Source organism: Cygnus atratus, chromosome 11 (assembly GCF_013377495.2).
Source record: "Cygnus atratus isolate AKBS03 ecotype Queensland, Australia chromosome 11, CAtr_DNAZoo_HiC_assembly, whole genome shotgun sequence".
Lineage (NCBI taxonomy): Eukaryota > Metazoa > Chordata > Aves > Anseriformes > Anatidae > Cygnus > Cygnus atratus.
This window is the reverse complement of record NC_066372.1, coordinates 19,470,243-19,492,059: the sequence shown is the minus strand read 5'-3', so window position 1 is coordinate 19,492,059 and position 21,817 is coordinate 19,470,243. Positions and strand designations below refer to the sequence as shown.

At 40.3% G+C, this 21,817-nt stretch overlaps 1 protein-coding gene across 2 annotated transcripts in view; it reads left to right on the top strand.

Moving 5' to 3' along the window:
* Positions 1 to 21,817, top strand: part of MEGF11 (multiple EGF like domains 11) — a 190,783-nt gene that overhangs the window by 112,897 nt on the left and 56,069 nt on the right. For both annotated transcript variants that reach the window (XM_035554619.1, XM_035554618.1), the window contains exon 7: positions 5,129 to 5,303. In XM_035554619.1, the coding sequence (XP_035410512.1) occupies positions 5,129 to 5,303 (175 nt within the window). The remainder of the gene's footprint in view (positions 1 to 5,128; positions 5,304 to 21,817) is intronic.

Here is a 21,817-nt window from a genome sequence, read left to right as displayed (position 1 = left end):
AGAAAGTTGTAAACACAGTGGAAGGTCTGCAGGCCATGGGCAAGAATGAGTTTGGCTTCTGTTTATCAGATAACTGCTTGATTCATCAAGAGTCTCTTACGTGTGGGAAGATTGGGGGTTTGAGGGTGCAAGACTTCATCAGGGTCATTAAAAAGGACTGGCCAGGAGATGCTCTAGGGGGTTACCAGAAGATCTTCCCTGAAGGAACAGCCTAGCGCCATCCACCTGTGAAGGAAGGTGAGGTCTCAAGGATGAGAGGGCTCAGACAGATGGAGGATTGAATCCTCTCCCAGCTTTTTTCTAGACGTGTGGTTATTCTTACGCACCATGTACCTGCCCTGTGCATGGCTGCTCTCTGACAGATACTTGTTATGCCTTCCCTCCCATCACTGCTTCATCAGCTTCACTTGCAGCATCCTCTGCTAAGATGGTATCTCTGTTCCCTTAATAAATGAGTCTAGTCTCTCCATTGATAAAATCTCCCTTTTTCCTGCATCTTATCACTGCTGTTATGGAACAAAGAGATATCAGCAAGCTGTAGATCTGTAAATGTTCTTTCATTTATCCATGGTATTTCGGCTTTCCACTTTTCAATGAGCTCCTCAGAGCACTGTCAATTTCTGAGCCAAGGAGTGTCAGAGCTGATGGAAAATGACCTTCTCTAAAGGCACTCCGTATTCTGAGCAAATCTTTTTACTGATTGTTTAGCCTGTCCCATGCAACACGCTTCTCTTCCCACCCACCTCCTCCCCTGAGTTCCTGTCATTACTGCAACCATAGTCTTCCAAAGTGATTAATTTATCGACAGCCATATATTCCATTTTTCCCAGAAGCCATTTAAACTGTTGGCTACATCTAGTGATACCTAAGTGTGTAGGAGAATTTTATAAACACCTGAAAGGTGGTGAGGGAAGCTTGCTTATTTCTGTCAGTTATTTTGACTCATTTGGACTGGTTATTGGAAAGCTGGCTGGAACAGTAAGTTCTGGGGGCTTTGAGGAGCAAGTTAGAGAGGAACATTAAGAAATACACATTCAGCTCTCCTATTTTCATAGATCTATCTATTTTAATGTCTGAAGAGACCAGTCTGATCATCTACTCTGACCTCTTGCATAGCAACGGCTGAAGAACATCATCCAATAATTTCTGCATCAAAGCCCTCTGAAAGGCACATTGTATGTGTGACTTTTGAATGACTCCAGAATTAGGTAATTTATACTGCACTGGTGACTTGGACTGTCCTTCCACAGGGAAGGATAAAACTGGGAAAAACTTCCCTGTGCAAGAAACACATGTTGAAACAGTCCACAGTAGTCAGAAGGGCATGCTTTTCTGAAAGTAGAGGAGGAGATCAATAGGTGGAACAGTCTGAGCCACCCAGCTGTCTTGACCACTGGTGTGGAGTCACCATGTGGACCCATAGCCTTTACTAGTGTCTTTCCAAGGTCAGAGACGTGAGAAGGGAAGCAAGACACAATGACCTTTTAAGCCCTGACACTTTTCTACCTGCAGCTCGGCTACCATGACAAAGTCTAATGGAAAGGATAGACCTCCAGAAGCTCTAATTATCGCCACAATGTTGAAAAGTTTAGAAGGACCAAATCCCACGGGCCTTACATGAAGTTTTGCCTTGAACTAAATCAAGAATGTACTTGAATGAGGCTGGCTTTGAAGGTGTACTGGACTGAAGTAGTGGCCCTGCAGTCTCATTGCAGCTACTTCTTCAAAAGGAAGAGAGCATTTAGTAAGGGAGACTGGATGTAGAATGGACATCAAGAGAGAGCAAATACCGTTAAGTAAGAATTAGAGCTATTTATTAAGATGAGATAACTGGTGCTAGTGTATAAACAGAAAGTCGGAAAATTCACTGGGAAGAATTTGTTTTGACTGAAAGATGTGTGGAGAACAAATTCAGGAACTGGAACAGACTGTGCTGTCTAAAGCATTTATTTTCCCAATTTGCCTTTAGAAAGTTAAATTACCTGGAGCGAAAGAAAACAGGTTTCCTCAAAATTAGATGCTTAAAAAATGCAAACATCAAAAAATACTTTCTTTTTTTTTCAGTTCAGCTAGTATCAAAACAGCATCAAAAATCTTTCAATACTGTTAATGTGGCTCAAAAGCCAAGGAGCCTATGGTAGCTTCCAAACTGCAGCAAGAGCCATGGAACAATTTCTTTCTCCTGCCATGTTGTGTGCTGTGGACAGATTCCAGTTTCCACCTCTGCTTGGCCCAGTGCCAGAGGAACACTTGGCTGCTTGCACTCATTCTAGGTTTTTTACACCATTCCTTACTGTTATCCAAGAGATTTGGAGAAATAAAGGTTGTTAAGATTCAATGCAAATACTAATGCTTAATACTGCCAAATTCTTTCAAGACTAAGATTTCCTTCCTGCTCTCATCAAGTGGTTTGAAAGCAGATGTTAGTGGGTTTGCGTTCTGGGATCCTTTCTAAAACCCCAGGCTCTCCTGCCCATCCATTAAGAGATCCTTTTCCAGAGGAACTGTTTGTATTTCTTAATTTCAGTTTATTGGTGGCATGGAGAAGTGCCTTACATATGCTACCTTCCTATTGCCTTGAAAAGTTATATGGACCATGAAAGGTACATTCAGAACAGAAAGGGAAGAATTATACAAATAATTCACATTTCTAACTATATTTCCTATTCCTTATTTTAACAACTTTACCATTAATTGCCTCAAATTTTTCAACTTCAGTGCAGCTAGCATTTAGTTCACTGGATACACTGGATGCATAGGTGGTTGGATGGACGACAGATGAATTTCCTAGCTATAGTTATATGTCAAGGTATGTAGTTTAAACACAGTGAAGGTTTACAGGATGCCCATATAATAAGAGAAACGTTCCTAACTCACACATACACAGTACATGTACTGCTTCTACATTGTGAGCTGCAATATATTTAGTGAATAATTCTGATGAATTTAATGGAATAGTTCACACTCACCAGAATATAAAAATATTAATAATAATAATAAAAATCTAGGACTATTTAGTGACATCAGCTGCAGATCTTAAAGATCTGCAAAGGAGGAAAAGTATCATTTTACAGATGGAAAAGATGAAATACAAAAGGGATCATTTATATGGCCAAGATTCACTGGCAGAATCAGGAAGAGAACAGCTGTCTTATGAATTTTGGGTAAGCATTTAAAATGCAGACATCTTCAAGTTAACACTGTATCAGGGCACCTTAATTGTCAGAGGGGTGTTTGTGATTCAGGGCTCTGTATTGCTCCTATCTGAGACAACTCTCCCATGTCCCCAGGCTGGACACAGCCTGCAACCTCATTACATGCGGAGCTAGCTACATAGCTTTGGGGTCTTTTTGCATGCTACGCTACCATAAGACTATGGTGTGTGTTAATGTTTGGTTTGCCAAAAGCTTGGGAAACGTTTATTCTGCTACCGTCAAGGAAAAGATTTCTTTACCCTGCTATATAGTTTGTTCTCCAGCTGTTGCTTCTTACCTGGAACTGTTGTTGTGGGTACCATAACTCTGCAATTTAAAGTGTTTAAAGAGTTCAAAGCACTCTGTAAGACAGCAAAAGATGTGTATTTCAAAGCCCTGAAGAAATACAAGTGCTTGGCCTAGGAGAAGAAGAAAAGTCCAATATGCTAAGGCTAATGATAAACCCAGTCTTGCTTCATGGGGCAGATTACATGGATGCAGGGACCCACATCTGCATTGGGCTTTTCCTAGCTCAAAGCCTCACGAAGGAGCAGAAGGCAGCTTGGCAGGGGTGCGGTGCACAGAACATTGTCTCAACCTTTTACTGGGCCTTGTTGTGGATTTTATGCCCCTTTCTCCCCAAGACTTCTGCAAAACCTACTTGGTTCTAGCTGGTTTTATTTCTTAATAAATAGCCTGCATCCCATGAAAAAAAGCTGTCTGTTTTGATGAAGGAGCCAACCTGGGAGTAGAAATTCTTACTGAGTGTAGTATTTTCAATTGAATTGTCATAGACTGATTCAAACTGCCATGAGCATACATTACATTTGAAAGATTTAATTTAGCCAACGGATGCAGTTCTCATGGAAGCGCATGATACGTGTGGTAGTAGTGAAAACAAAGAAACAAAAAATCCACTCTAAAATGTGTCTTTAATGTTTAGCTTTCTGCTCCTATTAGGTAATGATTAATAGACTCAGAGGGGAAAAAAACGAGCTTTTATTATTTTCATCTAAATGTTAAGAGGTGCTGTGTGAACGACCATAATTTCAGGGACTGCTTTGTCAGAAGAATTTCATGGATAGTAGTTTGTTAAGCTGATGAATTGTTTTAATTACTCAGTCAAACGCTATTTATGATGAAACACATGACACTCACAAAATTTGATCATTCTTAGTCACAACAGTATGTGACTAACCTCTCCTACCAGTAATTGCCAGAAACATACTTGGAAATTACATTTTATGAGGCTACCTTGAAAATTAACATATAGGATATTAATTTTATAGGTGTAAAGAAATCTATTCAGTCATGTCTGCAATATTAAACCGTAGCAATAAATAACCATAAAGGAAAATGAATAGATTCTATGAAGCAAAGAGAAGAGGAGGCTGAGGGGAGGCCTCATGGCGGCCTGCAGCTCCCTCACGAGGGGAGCAAAGGGGCAGGCGCTGAGCTCTGCTCTCTGCGGACAGCAACAGGACCCGAGGGAATCACTCCTAGCCTTGAACATCTTTAACTGGCTGTATTACACCTAAATGGTATGGCACATACAGGGCTTAATCCTCGTGTGGTTAATGTCAACAACCCAGGTCACGTTGATCTGAGAACAGAAAGATATTTTCTGATCTGAGAACAGAAAAGAAATTATATTTTTAAATATAGTGGGTTTAAAATTACCAGTTCTGTGAGAGTTCCCAAATGTTTGCAAGTGACACCACAGTATGGTATTTGGTTCCATATTCCCTATACATTTCCTGACTTATTTGGTGGCTTATGTTCACCGTCCCAGACAGTTCTCAGCTTTGTTCTGTTCTTAGTGTGACTCTTGCTGGCATTGCATTTGAAACGTTTAACTGAGATATTCCTGCAGTTAATGGACAGTATTTTTCCTTCCCGTCCACATCTCGTTAACGTCTGTCTGTCTTCATTAGCTGCCATCCATTGTCTGGAGAATGTAGCTGCAAAGCTGGCTGGGCTGGACTCTACTGCAATGAAACCTGTCCCCCTGGGTACTACGGCGAAGGCTGCCAGCTGACCTGCTCGTGCCAGAACGGTGCAGATTGCGACAGCATCACAGGAAAGTGTACGTGTGCACCAGGATACATGGTAAGTGAGGGCTGAGAACAATGGAGCATTTCATAAGGTGCCTGCTAAAAAGTAAAGAGGATTTTAATCTCATTTCAAATAATATTTGCATAAAAGTGGCCAGATGCAGGTAATTTTTCCCCATTTTACTGTAAGTCCACATAATTCTCCTTTGAACAGTGTCAACCTATTACTTCTGCTTACTTACTTAACATCAGTATTGTAAGTTTATGACTGTTGTAAGTATAAAGATTTGGTTCCCTGTCTTACATTCTAAGTCAAGACATAACAAAAAAGGTGTCAGATTATTGTCTGCCTGGAAGAGCAGAAAAGAATTCTCTTGGCCTTTCAGCATGTTCATTGTCAGTCACGCTGTGTTTTTAATAGATGAAGATTTTTTTTAATGTTACAAATGATAGAGCAATTTATGTCTTTTCTGAGTATATTGGCAGGTGTCTTTTACCTGAGCATCAGAAAGAGCCTCAGACATTCTGAGGTAAACAAGCTTTATATTTTATAGACGAAATATAAAATGGCTGAAGAAATCAGCCACGGTGAAACAGAAAAAAGGCAGATCATGAGCTGATAGAACAAACAAGAGTTTCCACTGATATTTAGCAGCCAACTAAAATGCGCATCTCCTAGATACGTTTTACCCTCTTGTTTTAAGTTAGCTTCAAAATGAAATGAATACATATCTTAAAATACTAGAGGTCTGATCTTTGACTATGCTGTAGCTCTTCTGCTTTGCTTTTATGACACACAGTGAACATCATATCAGGTAGCTTTAGAACCAACAGAAGGGGTATGGCATGCCCCATCTAGATACCATCAGTGCCTACTGCAGTGCTTTGGGTTTTCTTGGAAAAAGGTTGCTGTATTTTGCAGGGGTACATGCTGCTGTCATCTATATGGGAAGGATGTGCAACTGTGTGATAAGATCACATGTGTGGAGCCCTATATGAAATTAGTGGGATGCTAAATCCTGTTTAGCCTCCCTCCCTTCTAAATCTACACCTCAGCTTGTGATCACCAACTGCCATCTCCAGAACAGCAGAAGTGGGGTTATGGTTTAGAGTCACTTTTGTTCTCTGCTTCATGTCAAAAGCTGAACCTGAAAACCGGAGCTTCCACCTAATTTCCAGGAGTTCTCTCAATGCTGGGTATAAACATATTTATTTAGACATGAGGTGTAGGACTGGCAAAAGCATGCAGGGCAGCAGTACTTAGAGATGGTTTTTTAAAATAAAAAAAAAAGAAAAAAAAAGAAGAAAAGAGCTTTGAAGTTTTATTCCCCACTCATTTACACTAATAGAAAACAAGAATTTATCTTGTCTGTACACCAGTGATACATAAGTATTAATATAAAGTAGAGAAAAAGATGAAGACAGCAGTATATAAGTAACAAATGCAAAACAAAAAGATACCAAGACCCTCTTTCTTATAAAGAATGCAGCTCAAGTTTGCAGCACAAGAATATTTTGGGACCCTTTACAGTACACATGTAAAAAAACTCATCATTTGTCCAATATATATAGCTCCAAGACAGTGTTATTGCAGCTGTGAAGCCTGGGAAGATCCTATTGCATTGCTTCAAAATAATATTTAATCTCATAATAAAGAGCTTTCTTGCATTGACATTTAAACAGCTTGGTTATTGAGGATAGCTCTATAATCAGTGAAGCATATTTAGGCATTAGTATCATTGCTCTCTCATAATATACTATAATCTCTGGCAATTAGTCCATGAGGGGAAGTAAAGCCTTTAAATTGCTAATTTATTGCCTCTGAAGCGTATTTGTCATTTGTATGCATGCCAGATGACTTGAGTTGCAATAGTTCTTTCAAATGCTGGAGAACACAGGCAGTAAAGAAAACTTGACAGGAACCTTTGCTTCCCACCCCAGAACAGCAGTGTCCTGACGAGCCACTCTAGCCGTATGCCGTACGCCCTATGCTCCACCACCTGGGCAGGGAAAAGGTGTCAGCGCTGCTTCCCGACACAGGCAGCAGGTCGTGGGAAAGATGCCATGGGGCCAGAACCCTCTCAAGGCTTGAAGTGGTTTATCTCAGTGACGCTCAAGATCAGGCTTTGCCTTCAGGTGTGCATGCCTGCCTCTTGGTGAGGCGATGGGGAGCGCAGCCTGCGGTAGAGTTTTGCCCTTGAATTCAGCCAGCCTACAAGCAATGCAGTGTCTGTTCCTGAATGCAGGATGTCTCTTTTGGCAGCACTGACAATAGAGAGATGCTAATATAGAACTGGGCAGAGGTAATTATTCAGAAAAGCCATAAATGAATCCCTCTTGCTTCTTCTAGCGTGAGGCTTGGCTGATGCAGCTCTGAGGTCAGAAGTTTTGACATGTGGTTGGAAAGAATGAAAGTGGGATCAACATTTTACACTTCACAGGAACACAGGAACTTATGTAGCAGAGCAGGGTAAAGGGTTTCTAAGTAAGGGGAAAGTAAGAGGGCATAATGGCATGTGGGACACAACTGCAAAGGCAGAGATTCGACCCATAGGACGTTTGGGGTACTGGCTGGCTAAAAAACACAGTGACCAAGAAATCACAGTCTCTTCCTGACAAAGCACTCCTCCAGACCACTTGTCTTGCACAGATGGCTTGTCTTTTAACTGTGCCCTGCCTCGGCTGTGTCAGGGCAGCTGGGCTGGGTTTCAAAATGAATCATCTGCTATCACAGCCAAAACAGGGACATTTTGTTGGGATGCAGAACAAACCATTAAAAATACAAAGCATCTGGTCACCTTTATTAAACGTATTAAGTGGAAAGGCAGCCATCCCATAGGTTGAAATGTACGTGTGCAGAGCTCTTAATTTTTTGGAAGCTAAGCAGATTCAAGTGTTAAAATAAAAAGGTACATTGTAGCTCAAAAAATAATACATTATTTATTAGCTTTGACATTTCCAAAAATTCAAATGCCAATGCTAAATATTGGTGAGCTTGTAGTTTTGGATAGAATTTCAAAGCCTTTTATATCTTCTTTATTTTAGATGAATATATTGGGTCAGGCTCAACAACCAGATTTACACATACCTGGCTCTAAAAACAAATTACACTGGTGTAAAGATGTTATTGGGTATCAGTACAGATTGTATGTATGAGGTTTTGATACAACTGTGTTCACACTGGGATATTGCATTATTTTAACTGTGGGATGAGGGCATTGTACTATTTTAACTGCAGATGCTGTTTGTAGATTTGTCTGAAGAGGTAGCTGAGAAATCGGAGTGACCCGCTATTATACCCACAACAGCCCAGTTCTTGGAAGCAGCCTACAGAACGATAAAAGTAGGATAACAGGAGCATAGGAGACACAACAAAGTCTTATTCCCCAAAATCACAGAGCAGGTCTAGAGCTCCTCCTCATATGCTCCAGCAGTAGAGTCCCCACTGCAGGCCTTTTGTAACCCCTGTGCTTACTGCATCTCACTTGTGAAGGGGGGTTAAGGCTTGTATTCATTAATTAAAATGATTGCAGGGAACCATCATTATAAACATGCTAATAGGGCCAATAGGGCACTTCCCCGAAGCTGGTAGTTTTTAAATATTTGAGGATTACCCCTTAGTACTCATGTGACGAATTGCCAGTGATGTTTTTCTGAAGAATGGTTTTGAAAAGCCAGTCTGCTGCCATTTCATTTGTGGCAAGAAGGAATCTGATAAAAACACACAGGGACTACACAAAGATTACCCTTAAAAAGGAGACAGGGAGATTCTCAACTGGTAGAAATTGGATCCTTACTCCCACACGCAAATATTCACTCCTTGCAAAAAATTATTTGGATTCAATTACGGGGGTGATGAGAAGGGTTATACTAACTTGCACCTCTCCCTCCTTCCAAATTCTGCTTTCAGATGCTCTCTTACAAGCCCACTGAAGTCTTTTTTGCTATAGGGATGTAAAAGAAATCAGGATTTGCCCTGTCCTCTCTTCTTTGTTTTTGGTTCATTGAATTTTATTCCTGTAATTCAATAAATGTGTTGAAGAAGGCCAGAGAATATGAATTAAATATGACAGGAGACCACAGGAATCCTGACCTTCTGTCTCACAAGGAAATCTTGAAACCAACCCCCTGCACATACCTATCAGCTTTCTAGCCACTGAAATCGTTACAGATACTATTGAAATACAACTCAGTTCACCTTCTCCATTGCACAGCTAATTGCAACCTTCTTGAAAACAGTAGCTACCTAGACACCTCATTCTGTGATATGCCTTTGTTTCTTTATGGATGCTTTGTTTTCTTCCTTTGAAAAATGTGTTTAACTTCAAATGCTTTCATTCTGTTTATTGTGGCAAGGAAATATGTAGTTAAAACATTTCCCTGGCCAAGACACTGAGAAAACTTTAACACTTATCTGTGGAAAGTGCGGTCAGCCTTTACTTCAACGGACACTTAGGTCTATATTTCACATCTAGATGACAGAACTTATATTACTTTAAAGAGTTCATCTATTTATGCTGCTATTTTTGAAGACCTGTCTACTTTTATTGAACCCTGCATGCCGGCAAGCAAAGCTAGCACTTCATCACCAAAATGAAAGAATTCATTTTGACATTTTTCTATTCCTTGACTATATTAGTAGATCCCATACAAGCTGATCCCTGAATTACACAGTACAGGAAAAGATGGAAACAACAGGAGAGATGAACTCTTACTACAAGATTTTTCAGCTTTTGGGATGTCGCTTGGATTCCCTAAAACTTTCCAAGATGGATTTAAATTCTGTACATCTGTAATCATTTGCATCTTTTGTTGACATTGCATCAAAATTGCCTTTCAAATATATCCTTGTGTAAGTGCTCATGTATATAAATCCTCACTGAGCTCAGTGTGAATCTGTGCACTTAAGGATAGTGCACAGACCCCTTACTCTGGGTCTGTACATCCATAATTTTGTCTAGTATGCCAGAATTTCTTAATATAATGCTTTCTCTACTGCAGGAGTACAAATTGCTTCCAACATACATGCCAGCATATTGGACTAAAAGTCAGCACCTGTAAAGCACATAACAATTGCTCAAACACTTAGTAAAAATAAGTATATATTATATTGCTATAAACCTACGCAAATGCATGGCAAATGTATAACAAATTTTGTAACAGATAATCTCTCAGTACAATCGCACACAGTCTCAGGCCAGTCATAGTCTGCCCCATGCCTACCCAGTGAGTAAAATGACCAATTTACCCTGCTATGAAATGAGGAAAACCATAATTTTGTTTTACCTATAGAGGTCATAGAGAACTTACAGATCCAGTCTGTTGAGTATTCCAGCCATGACTGGCTTCCTTCTAGCACATGCAATAGCTCTCGGTCCCTGAAGAAAACATACAGGAAAGAAAAAACAATCTTTCCATCTATATTAAAAAAAAAAAAAAAGCCTGCTCTCCTGTCCTGTACCTTTAAAATTCTCTGTGTTGTCTAAAAGAAAAAAAAAAGAAGTAGCTAGAAAGGAGCACCTTATCTTATCTTCAGTTGAATTTTCCCTGAAGGTCCACAGTCCCAGGTAGGTCTGGAGGAATTTAAAGAATCAATGGCTGTAGGTGTTTTCTAAACACTCAAGGTGATAAATACAACTTTATCAGAATATTCCCTCTCTTCTACATATTTGCTTTCATCTTTATTCTAAATGTATCATCCTTCACCTGTTCAGAAGGAGGCAGGAAAAAAAGAATGAGACTTCTTTCTCTTATAAGCCCCTGTTTCAGTAGTGAAGTTATTTTATAAATTTCATAAAATTCTTAATATAAAAAATGAACCGAAGGTTGGAGATAGTGGATCTGTTTTGGGGGCTTTAACTCATTTAAATGATCTGTTTCTCTTTGAGATAATTCCAAAAGTACTTCAGTGGAAGCTCATCTCTGAGCAACAGGGCACCTCATCAAAAGGTTTAAAAAGAAAAGACGAGGGGAAAAATCTTCAATAGAGCCTGTGTCCTTTTATCCTTGATTTACTGAGCATATCAGTTACCCCCCTTTGTTAAGAACTCTTTTCATTTATAGGTATAGAATAAATTCAGCCATTTTATCAAGATGTTCTTGTTACCAATCACCAGTATAAATTTTACTTGCTGTAGGAGGGGAAAGGTTTTCTGGCACAGCAGTTGTCCAATTAACTGGAGTATTACAGACAACAAAAATAGTTTCCCCAGTCTCATTTCAGGAATTACCTAGATGCACAAGTAAGATGCATTTTCTTCTCACAGCTTTCCTATTTTATTCATAATGCAATGTCTCAAAGCCAATGTGAATGGCTAGCAGTAGTGGAAGTGGGTGTGGAAAAAGGCATCCATACTGTGCAGGTGGGTTTGAGCATAGGTTGCAGCTTGGAGATAATTTATTATTAATTAATTGTAAAAACAAAACAAGTTTTCCTATAGGTAGTAGAACTAAAAAAGCCTTGTTTTCCACAGATCTATATCCTGAGCTCCCTGGCCTTTCCTACCCCACTGCAGTACCCTGCTCTCTCTGTCAGGTCCCCTGTGACATTTTAGCTAGCAAAGAGCGCTCAGATGGGCTCATACACATAAAATTTTCATAATCCCCTCCCTACATAATGACGTTAAAGGTACCAAGCATCACGCTCCCTAAGAAGGATTAGGAGTTGCCTGAACGAAGACTGAATATTAAAGCATGACGTGGAAGGAATTGGTGCCTGTGTTCTCGTCCTTTGAACTCTTTCCTATTTATCGGCTTTACCTTTGTTTCTCCTCAGTTATTCAGGAGTTCACAGTAGGCTTCATTTTAAGAAACTTCAGGATATCCCTCTGTAGCCATGACTCGTTCCTCAGCCGCCCCTGAAGTACAGAGACATGGCAGGAAAGGAAAACCAACTCGGGAGGACCATCCCTGGTGACACAAGGAGCAATGCCAGAGGGAAAGTCACTGCTGGGGCACAAAGAGGGAGGTTTGATGCAGCTGCAGAAACAGCAAAAACAGCTGGTAGTTTTGAGGTGTTCTGAACAGTTTTGAGAAGATCATTTTGTCAAAGTCAGCAAGAAGGAAATGCAGTCTCTTCGATAACATGTCAGTGTGAGTTTTAAGTCTGAGCATAGCATGAAATTATTTTTAAAAATGGAAGATGTAATTGTGCTCTGGAAAACCATGATAGGTCAAATTAAAAATGATATTTACATGGCGCTTGAAAAGTGGCTAAAAACAAAAAGTGCTATTAACTGTGAAACAGTCACAATAACGCAGCCAAGTCCTGGGTACTACCTACAGCTCTGTTCAAGAACCTCTCTCCTGGTTCTCATCTTTTAGGAGTACATTGTCCTTAGAATGTGCATCTTGGTGGGTTCTAGATGGAGTCTGAAAGCTCATCTGCTAATTTTTTAAGCTTAGAAACAACTTTACAGTGGATTCGGAACAAATAGCAGATCCAAAGCATACAATAAAAAACAATTCTGCTCCATACAACATAATTAGGGGTGAGCTGGAAATTTTTTCTAGAAATGAAAGAACTCTCACTATCTAGTTGTACAGAAGTGTTATCTGTCAGCTGGGTTGCATGCTGAAAGGTCTTAGCGTAAAACAAAACATCGTATGCCCTGTGTTTTGGGTGACTCCATATGTAAATAGCGCTGGTCAGGAATCACTTGTTCCTATCAGGAGTTTTGCATATTCATAGACCAGAAGAAAACTGCATCCTGATCTCCCTTTTCATTGATGACCTCTGAATTTTCCTACCATCTCTCTATATGTACAAAATTATATATTTATGTGTATAAAATAGCCGTACTTTTATTTTTTGTAGGCCATTGGGACTAACAACAGACTATAGAGCTTTGTATCTCTAGGCTAGTAGTTCTGATCCAGGCCAGGTCAGTACAGGCTGAAAACTATCTTCTCTTGGCTGTGCAGTGGCCTGCATGAAATGACTTTGGTCTCAATCCAGCTCCCTGTGGATGAGTATGCACATCACAAACCCCATTTCCATCAGCAGTGACTGGCAAATCTGCTGGCAGACTGAGCCATTTACCATTTTACCTTCACAAACCATTGCTTCAGGTCAAGCTTGGTGGCATGGCTGTGTGATCCATTTCAAAGTCCCCATAGGACTCTTCCTGGGGACAAACAGTGCAGGTACTTTGCGCTTTCAGAATGGCACCCTTCATAAGCACTACATTCCAGCCAGATTGAGCATCTTTATTAAATGGCAGGTGCCTTTCCGGGAAGTCGATCCACTGAGATGGTCTTGCTGCATGTAGACTGGGAAACAATGAACAGCACCACAGTGCAATGGAACGGGATGCAGGCTAAAACCAGTATTACACTAATGACTCACAAATGGATTCTTCTGGCTCTGCTGTGTTACAGGAGAATATATCCTACATGCAGATCCCAATAGGGAAGATCATTATGGGGAGACCACCCGTGTATTCCCAGGCTTTCAGACTAAGCTGCTCCCCTATTGATTTTTATATCAACGAACCAGGTGCTTGCTGCCTATTAGGCTTGTTGGCATTCTCCCCCCAGAGCTCCTATTGACCAATTAGACATTTCTGCTGGAGTACTGGCGGCCACAGCATTTAGGAGCCTGACAGCGGTCATGTCAGCACCTGGCTGCATGAGCCGTAATGAAGGGGCTCCTCTCACTTCAGGGCATTTGTTGTTTGCTGAACTATTGTACTGGAGTATTTAACAAGGTCACTGGATGCACAAGACACAGTGGGTCTCCCTCAGTTGTGGAAACTACATCCTTTTCTTTGAAATCAATGGATTTTTTCGAGATCATTTTATCAAGTAGCTCAGTTTTATTTTGCTTGCTCTCTCTCTTAGCAATGTACAAGCTTCAGAAATTGTCTGTGACAGCTCAAATTCTACTTTGTCAGCCCAAGTTTACCTGAACACAATTGCTAGCTTCAGTAGGATTGTCCCAGGTATACAAGAGTGGAATTTGACTCAGTGACTGACTCTACTAATGAGAACTGATTCAGTTACACACAGTGTCTATAATTTGATAAGAACTGTGAGCAGTCCCAGATCTCTTCCTCTTTCTTCTTATATTTACTTTTACTTCTGGGCTCTGCTGCAGTTTTATGTACCTGAATAACTCCAAAGTTTTCCTAAGTGGGTCCAAAGGAACCAGCTTCATATAGAAACCCTGAATGCCTCTGTCTTTGTTACTAGTTGACATATTTCCTGTATTTTATCCTTAATTGGCAATGTGGCTGTGTCAAATTGCATTTCCGTTTCTGTAGCCTCATTCAGTATCACTGGAGCTCAATATCCTGTTCAGACTGAGTCATTTGAGCTGAATCTTGCAGAGGAATAAACTGCTTGCCAATAGCAGTGTCTCTTTTCATCTATTAAGCTTCTAAATGTACATATCCTTATCCACACTATCTGTGGATCAATGTATAGAAGTGTTGGTAGCTGATTCTCTTGGTAGTTCAAATTGCAAACAGACTTTATTACAGCCACCCAAGTCACTGGTTAATTCTTTATTTTATTTTCTGTCTAACTATACTGCCAAAGGATGAGGGAGGTTTTATCCTTTATGATCAGACCCGTGTAAGTGGAAAATCCTGCTGTGTTTCTTATGCCAAAGAGCAACTGAACTTTTACCAGGTATTGGACTCTCTTGCTTTTGGTTTTTGGTTTTAGGAAATGTGTGAAAATTTGAAGAGGACATCTGTTATCTGCCTGTGAATGATTGCCAGGTTATTTACCAGCTTTTCAGAGGCTGCATCACAAACTCCATTAGCTTAAAGTTGACATGAAATGTTATTCATTTCATGCCATAAAGCATATTTTCCACCTATGTACGTAGATGGTTTCTTTTTTTTTTTTTGCTGTGATCCTTTCAAGTGTGCATCACACAGCCCAGAACTGATGTCAACGGCAGGTGTAAGCATCATGAGCCCCCTGTCTGCATGTTTTTCATCCTCAGAGCTTCTTCTGTGATTCAGTGCCCCTAGCAAGAGACTGGCTGAGGATACCTGCTGTGCACAGCACATATAACTCCTCCTGGACTCAGTCCATCCACTCGGTGTGGACAAGAGGTCAGGCATGCACTGATGTACTGAACTTGTTGTCAGCTTCTGCTACAGAAAGATGCAGGTCTCAGCTAGTGACCGCGGTGTGCATGCTAGGGAAGTTTGGATTTGACACCATGCTTGGACATTATCCTTAACGGTAGAGCACAGCTGTAGAAGAATGCTAAAAGGAAGTTTGCAAACAGTATAAAATTATTGGGATAGTCAAATATAAAGCTAATGGCAAATATGCAGAAAGGTTTTATGTTACTGAACGACTGGGTAAGGTGAAAGTTGGTGCTCAGAAATGCAAAGTAATATGCAAGGAGAAAATAATGTTAAGTAAATACACAAAAGGTGAATTCTAATTTAATTCTTACCACTCGGGGACAGAGATCAGGCAATCACAGTGGATAGTTTTCTGAAATAATGAAATTTCTGAGCAAATTCTGAAATTTCTGAGCAAATGAGTGCTCATCACCAGTCAAAAAAAAACAAACCAACCCAGAGCACCAGCTAGAGCAGTTGGAATGACCAGGAAAAGAACAAAATGAGGTGGAAAAACAATTTTTTGTGCTATTGTATAAATCCATAATATATCTAAATCTTAAATTACTGCATGCAGTTTGGCTGATTGCTGCTTACAAAGGATATAATGGAAGTAGTGAATGGTGACAAAGATCATCTTTTATTTGGAATAGCTTCTATACAAAGAGTGACTCGATAAACTAGGACTCAGTTCAGAAAACAGATGGCTGAAGAGGGATGTGATAGAGATCTATGGAACTGAGGCTGGTGCATAGGACACGAACAAGGAATGATTATTTACTATTTCTAATAACATTGAACAGGGGGCAACCAATTAAATGATTGCACAGCAGGTTTAAAGACAAAGATAGTGCTTTTCACAGAATGTGTAATTAAATTGTGAAATGGCTCCCATAAAATGAGAATAAGAGAGTGGGATGATTTTGCTTAGAAAAGGGGTCACCGAGGGTAGATATGTGAGAGGTCCCTTACATCATTGGAGAAGGGAAGAAGGAATGTATGTTTGCTATTTATCACAGTATAAGAAGTTTCCCAATTAAAAAACAGGCAGTGGATTGAAGCAAACAAATAAACACAATTTTTCTCCTTTGTATTTATAATTAAACTGTGGATCATCTTGCTAGAGGACGTCATAGAAGCTGAAGGTATAAATGATACCTTTTATTCCCTGTTTTTGCTAATGTCCTTCTTGCAGAGCTGTTCAGACTTGTCAGCCAGAGCCAAACTTATTAGTGCAAAAAAGTCAGGAGGCCACAATCGTTCTACAAGGTAGATCTTGGACTGTGCCACTCAGCTCATGTGGACTGAGCAGGAACCATCTCTGGTTTCCAGACAAGGACACTCCCATAAACTAGCTGGGGCAGAATTAGCCGGGTGGATTGCCTTCTTGTAGATACCTCACCGAAGAGGACCAGATGAGCTTTTACTCTGCGCTAATAGGGCCTCTCCTAAACAGACAGGAAGACAGAAAATGGAGCATCCAGATCTGTTTCCTCTCTCTTGATCTCACATAGCTTGTAACCATGCAGCTGCAGCTAGTGCAGAAGGGTGGTGGCTCAGAGGTCTCTGCATGCCTCCCAGGGTGATTCTGGCACTGGTAGAGGCAGCATCAGGTTGGTGTTGTTCCTTTTCCTTTACCGTAGTGATGGCTACAATTCAGATTTTTCCATCTGAAAAAGCAGAAGAAAGCAGGGATTTTTTTTGTCTCTAACAGTAGTATTCAAGGGCTGGCTTCTGTCCCACAGTTTGGGCACAAGTAGCTTGTTGAGTACATCATGAAGAGCACATCTTGTGTATACTTCTCAGGCATTTAAATGCTTTCCACTGACTTGAAATAATCCACATTATGTCTGGGTCATTTTACCTTTTGGGACATTTAATTATGATATGGCCATGGTTTTTGGAGCATTGTAGAATAGCTGCTGATGAAAGTTGATGATAGGAGCAGCAGTGAGCCCTGCAGATGTTTGACTCTCTATATTCTCTACTGTAAGGGTTGTGAGGCACTGGAACAGGCTGCCCAGAGAAGTTTTGGATGCCCCATCCCTGGAAGTGTTTAAGGCCAGGCTGGATGCAGCTTTGAGTAACCTGGGATAGTGGGTGGCGTCCCTGCCCGTGGCAGGGGGTTGGAGCTAGATGGTCTTTAAGGCCCCTTCCAACCCAAACCATTCTGTGATTCTGTATAACTTCCCCAGAGTTAAGTTTAAAATATTCTGAGAGTTTGCTGCCTGCCACACCTGAATGAATCTAAAGTGGACCTATTCCAGATTTAAATTGCTTTAACAAAAAAGGAACTTGGTTATCCATCTGGCCCCATAATGTATATTAGTAACCCTCCTGATACAGATGTGATTGACCTGCCTCGATAATACATCTTCCCGTTAACTAAATCTAAACCCAAGTATTAAAGATGTTTTCATTTCCACCTGAAATATCTGTTCCATAAACAATCTCCCCAGCTCAGCTGCGAACAGAATTAGGAGCTTGTTTTAGTATCGTGCCCTTACGTAGGCAGCTGCTGGAGCTGGCCAAGCTCTGCACACCCATCTGATTTAGCTGAACACTGGCCTCCGCTGTGTTTTTTGAACTGTGCGTGGCTATGTTGCTTGTACTCCATTACAGGCTGCCGGGGGAGGCTGTCCTCTCAGGTATGATGCACTGTCTCACCAGGAGAAATGTCCCGAGGAAATGATGTAGGAGTTGTTTTACCCAGTCTAAATCCAATCTCCTATTTTTGGAGAGGTCCCTCATGGATAAATGTGTTTTGTGATATTTTATTAGGTGAAAAGTGCTGACTGTATAAAAAAAATCTTGTTCAGAGGTTGATGATCATCTTTTTTACTCTCCATACTACTTTCCTTGTGAACACATTTAATTATATGAGGCTGTATTCATTGCCTTGCTGCCATTAAAGTGCTCTGCAGTTAAGGTCTAAATACTAAACCAGGCAGATATTCAAGTGTTGTAAAGTTAGTCTAGATTTTTTTGCCAGCAACAGTGCTACGCTGATTTACAGTGTGGGGGGTCTTGCGTGCTCTCTTTATTGAAGTCTCTTTCTTTTTTTTAATGCCCATATTTAAGTGGCTTGAACAGTAAGAATGGATTATTTTAATTGTAGATAACTGACTGATATTGGGAATATTTTTAGTGCAAACTAGAAAACTATTCCCTTGTGGTGAGGGGGGTTATAGCGCTCACTGACTGAAATCCAACTCAAGCTTGCTGTTTAGTATGAAAAATCAATTTTTTTTAATGAACATTTTATTTGTATTTGTTTTCACTTCATTTCATGGAGACAAAAAAAAACCACCACCTCACGAAACTAGAATTTGCTGCCTTTATTCGTACAGAGTACTGCTCCATTACAGCAGCTTTGTGCCACGACTACCTGTGTGGGAACTTGTGCTCCCCTCTCAGCCTGTGCAGCCCAACAAAGGCTTTGGCTACAGCCGGTAAAATGAAACCAGCGCTTTCTATTCAGAGCTGGTGGATTTGTACATGTGCACATATAAGCTCTCTGTGTATTTTATAACAAGATCAAAAATACATTTTATTTCATTTATTTATTAAATAATATTGGATAAAGCATTTATAATACTTTGAAAGGTTATGCGATACAACATTCAGGACTGTGAAGGGTTGTGTCTTTGGATGAGTCATGAGCTTGTGACTTAAGAAGTGACATAAAATGTCACTTTTTAAACATAAGAAAGCTCTTTCCTGTCCTTTCTACCTCACTCCATCTTCTTCCATATAAAGGGCGAAGGGAAAAGGAGACTGAATAAGGTCATCAGTGGTTTCATTGTGCCATTTTAGATGTGTATCAGACTCTAGCACAGCTACATCATACCATGTTACGAAATGGATAAAGGAACAGTTGTCAGTTCTTAGTAACACTGATTACCTGCAGACTGAAAGCCTGGCTTGTACAGGGCACAAGATCCTTCCCCAAACTTTTTTCTGCATTATATCATTAGCACCAATAATAGCATCTGCAGGGAGTAATTAGTAACACCCAGAGGGGAAGGGAATTCAGCCAGAGGACATCATTATGTCTGGGAAACTAAAGATGCTGTATTGTAAGGTCATGAATAAATTGCTTGAGTTGAGGGTAAAGGAGATGACCAGGAAAAGTACAAAGTTTCCTACTGCTGCTAATATGCTTATGAAGAGAACGTTAATTTCCACTGGAACACCATTAGGGAAATTAGTTTGTTCTGCCAGTTTGTGCTGCTGGATACCATATGTTTACCTTGAGGGAATGTTTGTGGAGAACCACTTTGGGTTAATTGTAAATTTTACAATTAAATAAGTAAATATACAGAACTGTGTCTGTGATCTGCATCAGTGCCCAGACACCGTGTACCGGCACACTGGTGTGCCACATTCAGTATGTACACATAAATATGTACTTTTATGTACTAAGTCCATACCAATCACCTTATCTGGACACGCAGACATTAGGTACAAACAGCACTTGCACTTTTTCTTTCTGATCTGCTTATCGCTACATACATATGGCCCTGCACCATGCCCTTCTTTCCATTTCAAGCCTGCACTGAGCACTCAGCTTGCCCTGCTGCTGGTGACAGGTGCTGCACCTCCAATTCACGGGGCACAAAGAAAGGCAACGAGACGGAGAGAGGGGAGATCAGATACCACGTTAAATATCTAAGGTCAGTTGGAGTCCCATTACAGATTACCAGCAGTTCAAATACATTGCCTTTCACTGCTGTCAGCCCCCCCTAACAATCTGTGCAGGAACAGGGGACGTGCAGCACCTCAGCAGGTTCAACCTCAAGAACACTGGAACCAACCCATCACCAAAGTCTTTATTATGCAAACTTGATGCCAACTTCAATAACAGCCCTGTTAGTCTTCTGCATTGCAGAGGCCTTGAAAAATTGATTTTCTGTTTTGCCACTGACTTCAGTGGAACCAGCCTTTAGCACTCCAAGGCAAATATATTCCTGTAGGTTGTAGTTACTTCTGAAATTCTTAATTTAATGTCCTTGAATAGTCAAACTTTCAGAGAGACCAAGCATGGCTGCAGACTTTGCTGGGTGTTGGTGACCGCTGCTGGGTTATTAACTCCTCTTACAGTCTGGGATTGCATTTTTTTTCCTTATAAAATGTATTTCAGTGATTTAAATATCTGATCCAAAACGTATAGGAGTAAATAAAAGTCTTTTTATTGAATGCAGAAAGAGGATTTTAAAGGAAGTTGGCCCTTGTTTACAGCAGGAATGTATTTTTAACAGAAACAAGCAATCTAGTACTTACTGTTAGGGCAACATTAATCCAGGGAAAACACTTTGTGATGTGGCCAGAGCTTGTTAACACGGTTAACACCTAAGGCAGCGGTGTGTCTTTAAGCTCTACTAATATTGTACAATAATAATTTTTGAGGAAGAAAATCTTCACCTCTGCCTGAACAGAAACAAGACGTATTATTGACTGCCATCCGGCAAGACGTATGCTCTGGCCCTCATGAGTCTATTAATATTTGATGCTGATGGATGTGAGCTGGCAGCCGGAGTTATTAATGGCGTTTGGTTCCCTGGGCCTAACCCTCAATACATAGGGGAGAATTAACAATAACAAGAATTGTGTGCCGAAACCTCTTCTGATACTAGAAGGGTCTATCATTTAGTTTCAGCACCAATTTGTTAATATTTCTGAAGTAATTAACGCTATGAAAGGTCATATAGGTGGTGGTAGTTACATTATTGGCACCGTTCATTTTGATTTAAAGCTGAATTGTAGGGTCCCTGGGACCACAGATACCCACCTGGATCTTTGCTATATGGGGATAATCCTATCAGATACAAATTTCAAACAAGAAAGGACTGACTTCTTTTAGCTTCTGAGCAGCTGTGCTGAGATGTGGGACACCCTGTCTTTGGTTGTACTGAGATGCCATCTTATGGATTTGAGCCCAGGAATACAAAGAAGAGGGCAGGAGCATGCTGCTTTACGTGAGGAGTGGGACATTTACTGCAACTGGCCCTGATCCAACACCTAGTAAAGAGAGTTTTTCGAAAAATTAGGTTTAGAGTCAGACTTGACCCCTGAAATCAGAAGGTAATACATGGGGTAGACATCAGGGATATGTTTTGATGAACTGGACATTCTAAGGGAAAATGTTGAAAGAAACGAAGCACTTCTGAAAGTCTGTGATGTCCATATGGATCACTCTGACATGGAAAATAGAGATGTAAAATACCAAGTTATTTATAGCTAGATTTCTTAATATAGCTTTAACATTTTCAGGGTTATATGTTTGATTAAATTAGCTACTCCTTCCTATCATGTATACCACATCCAGACATTTCACTATTCTCATTAACCTCCTGATCTTAATAGAAAAAAAAGAATAATCAACATAAGAAGCACAGCTGTTGATTAATTTTACTAAATAGGATAGAAATACAAAGTACCATATTGCAAGATTGAAGATTCAATGCACAACATTTAAAAT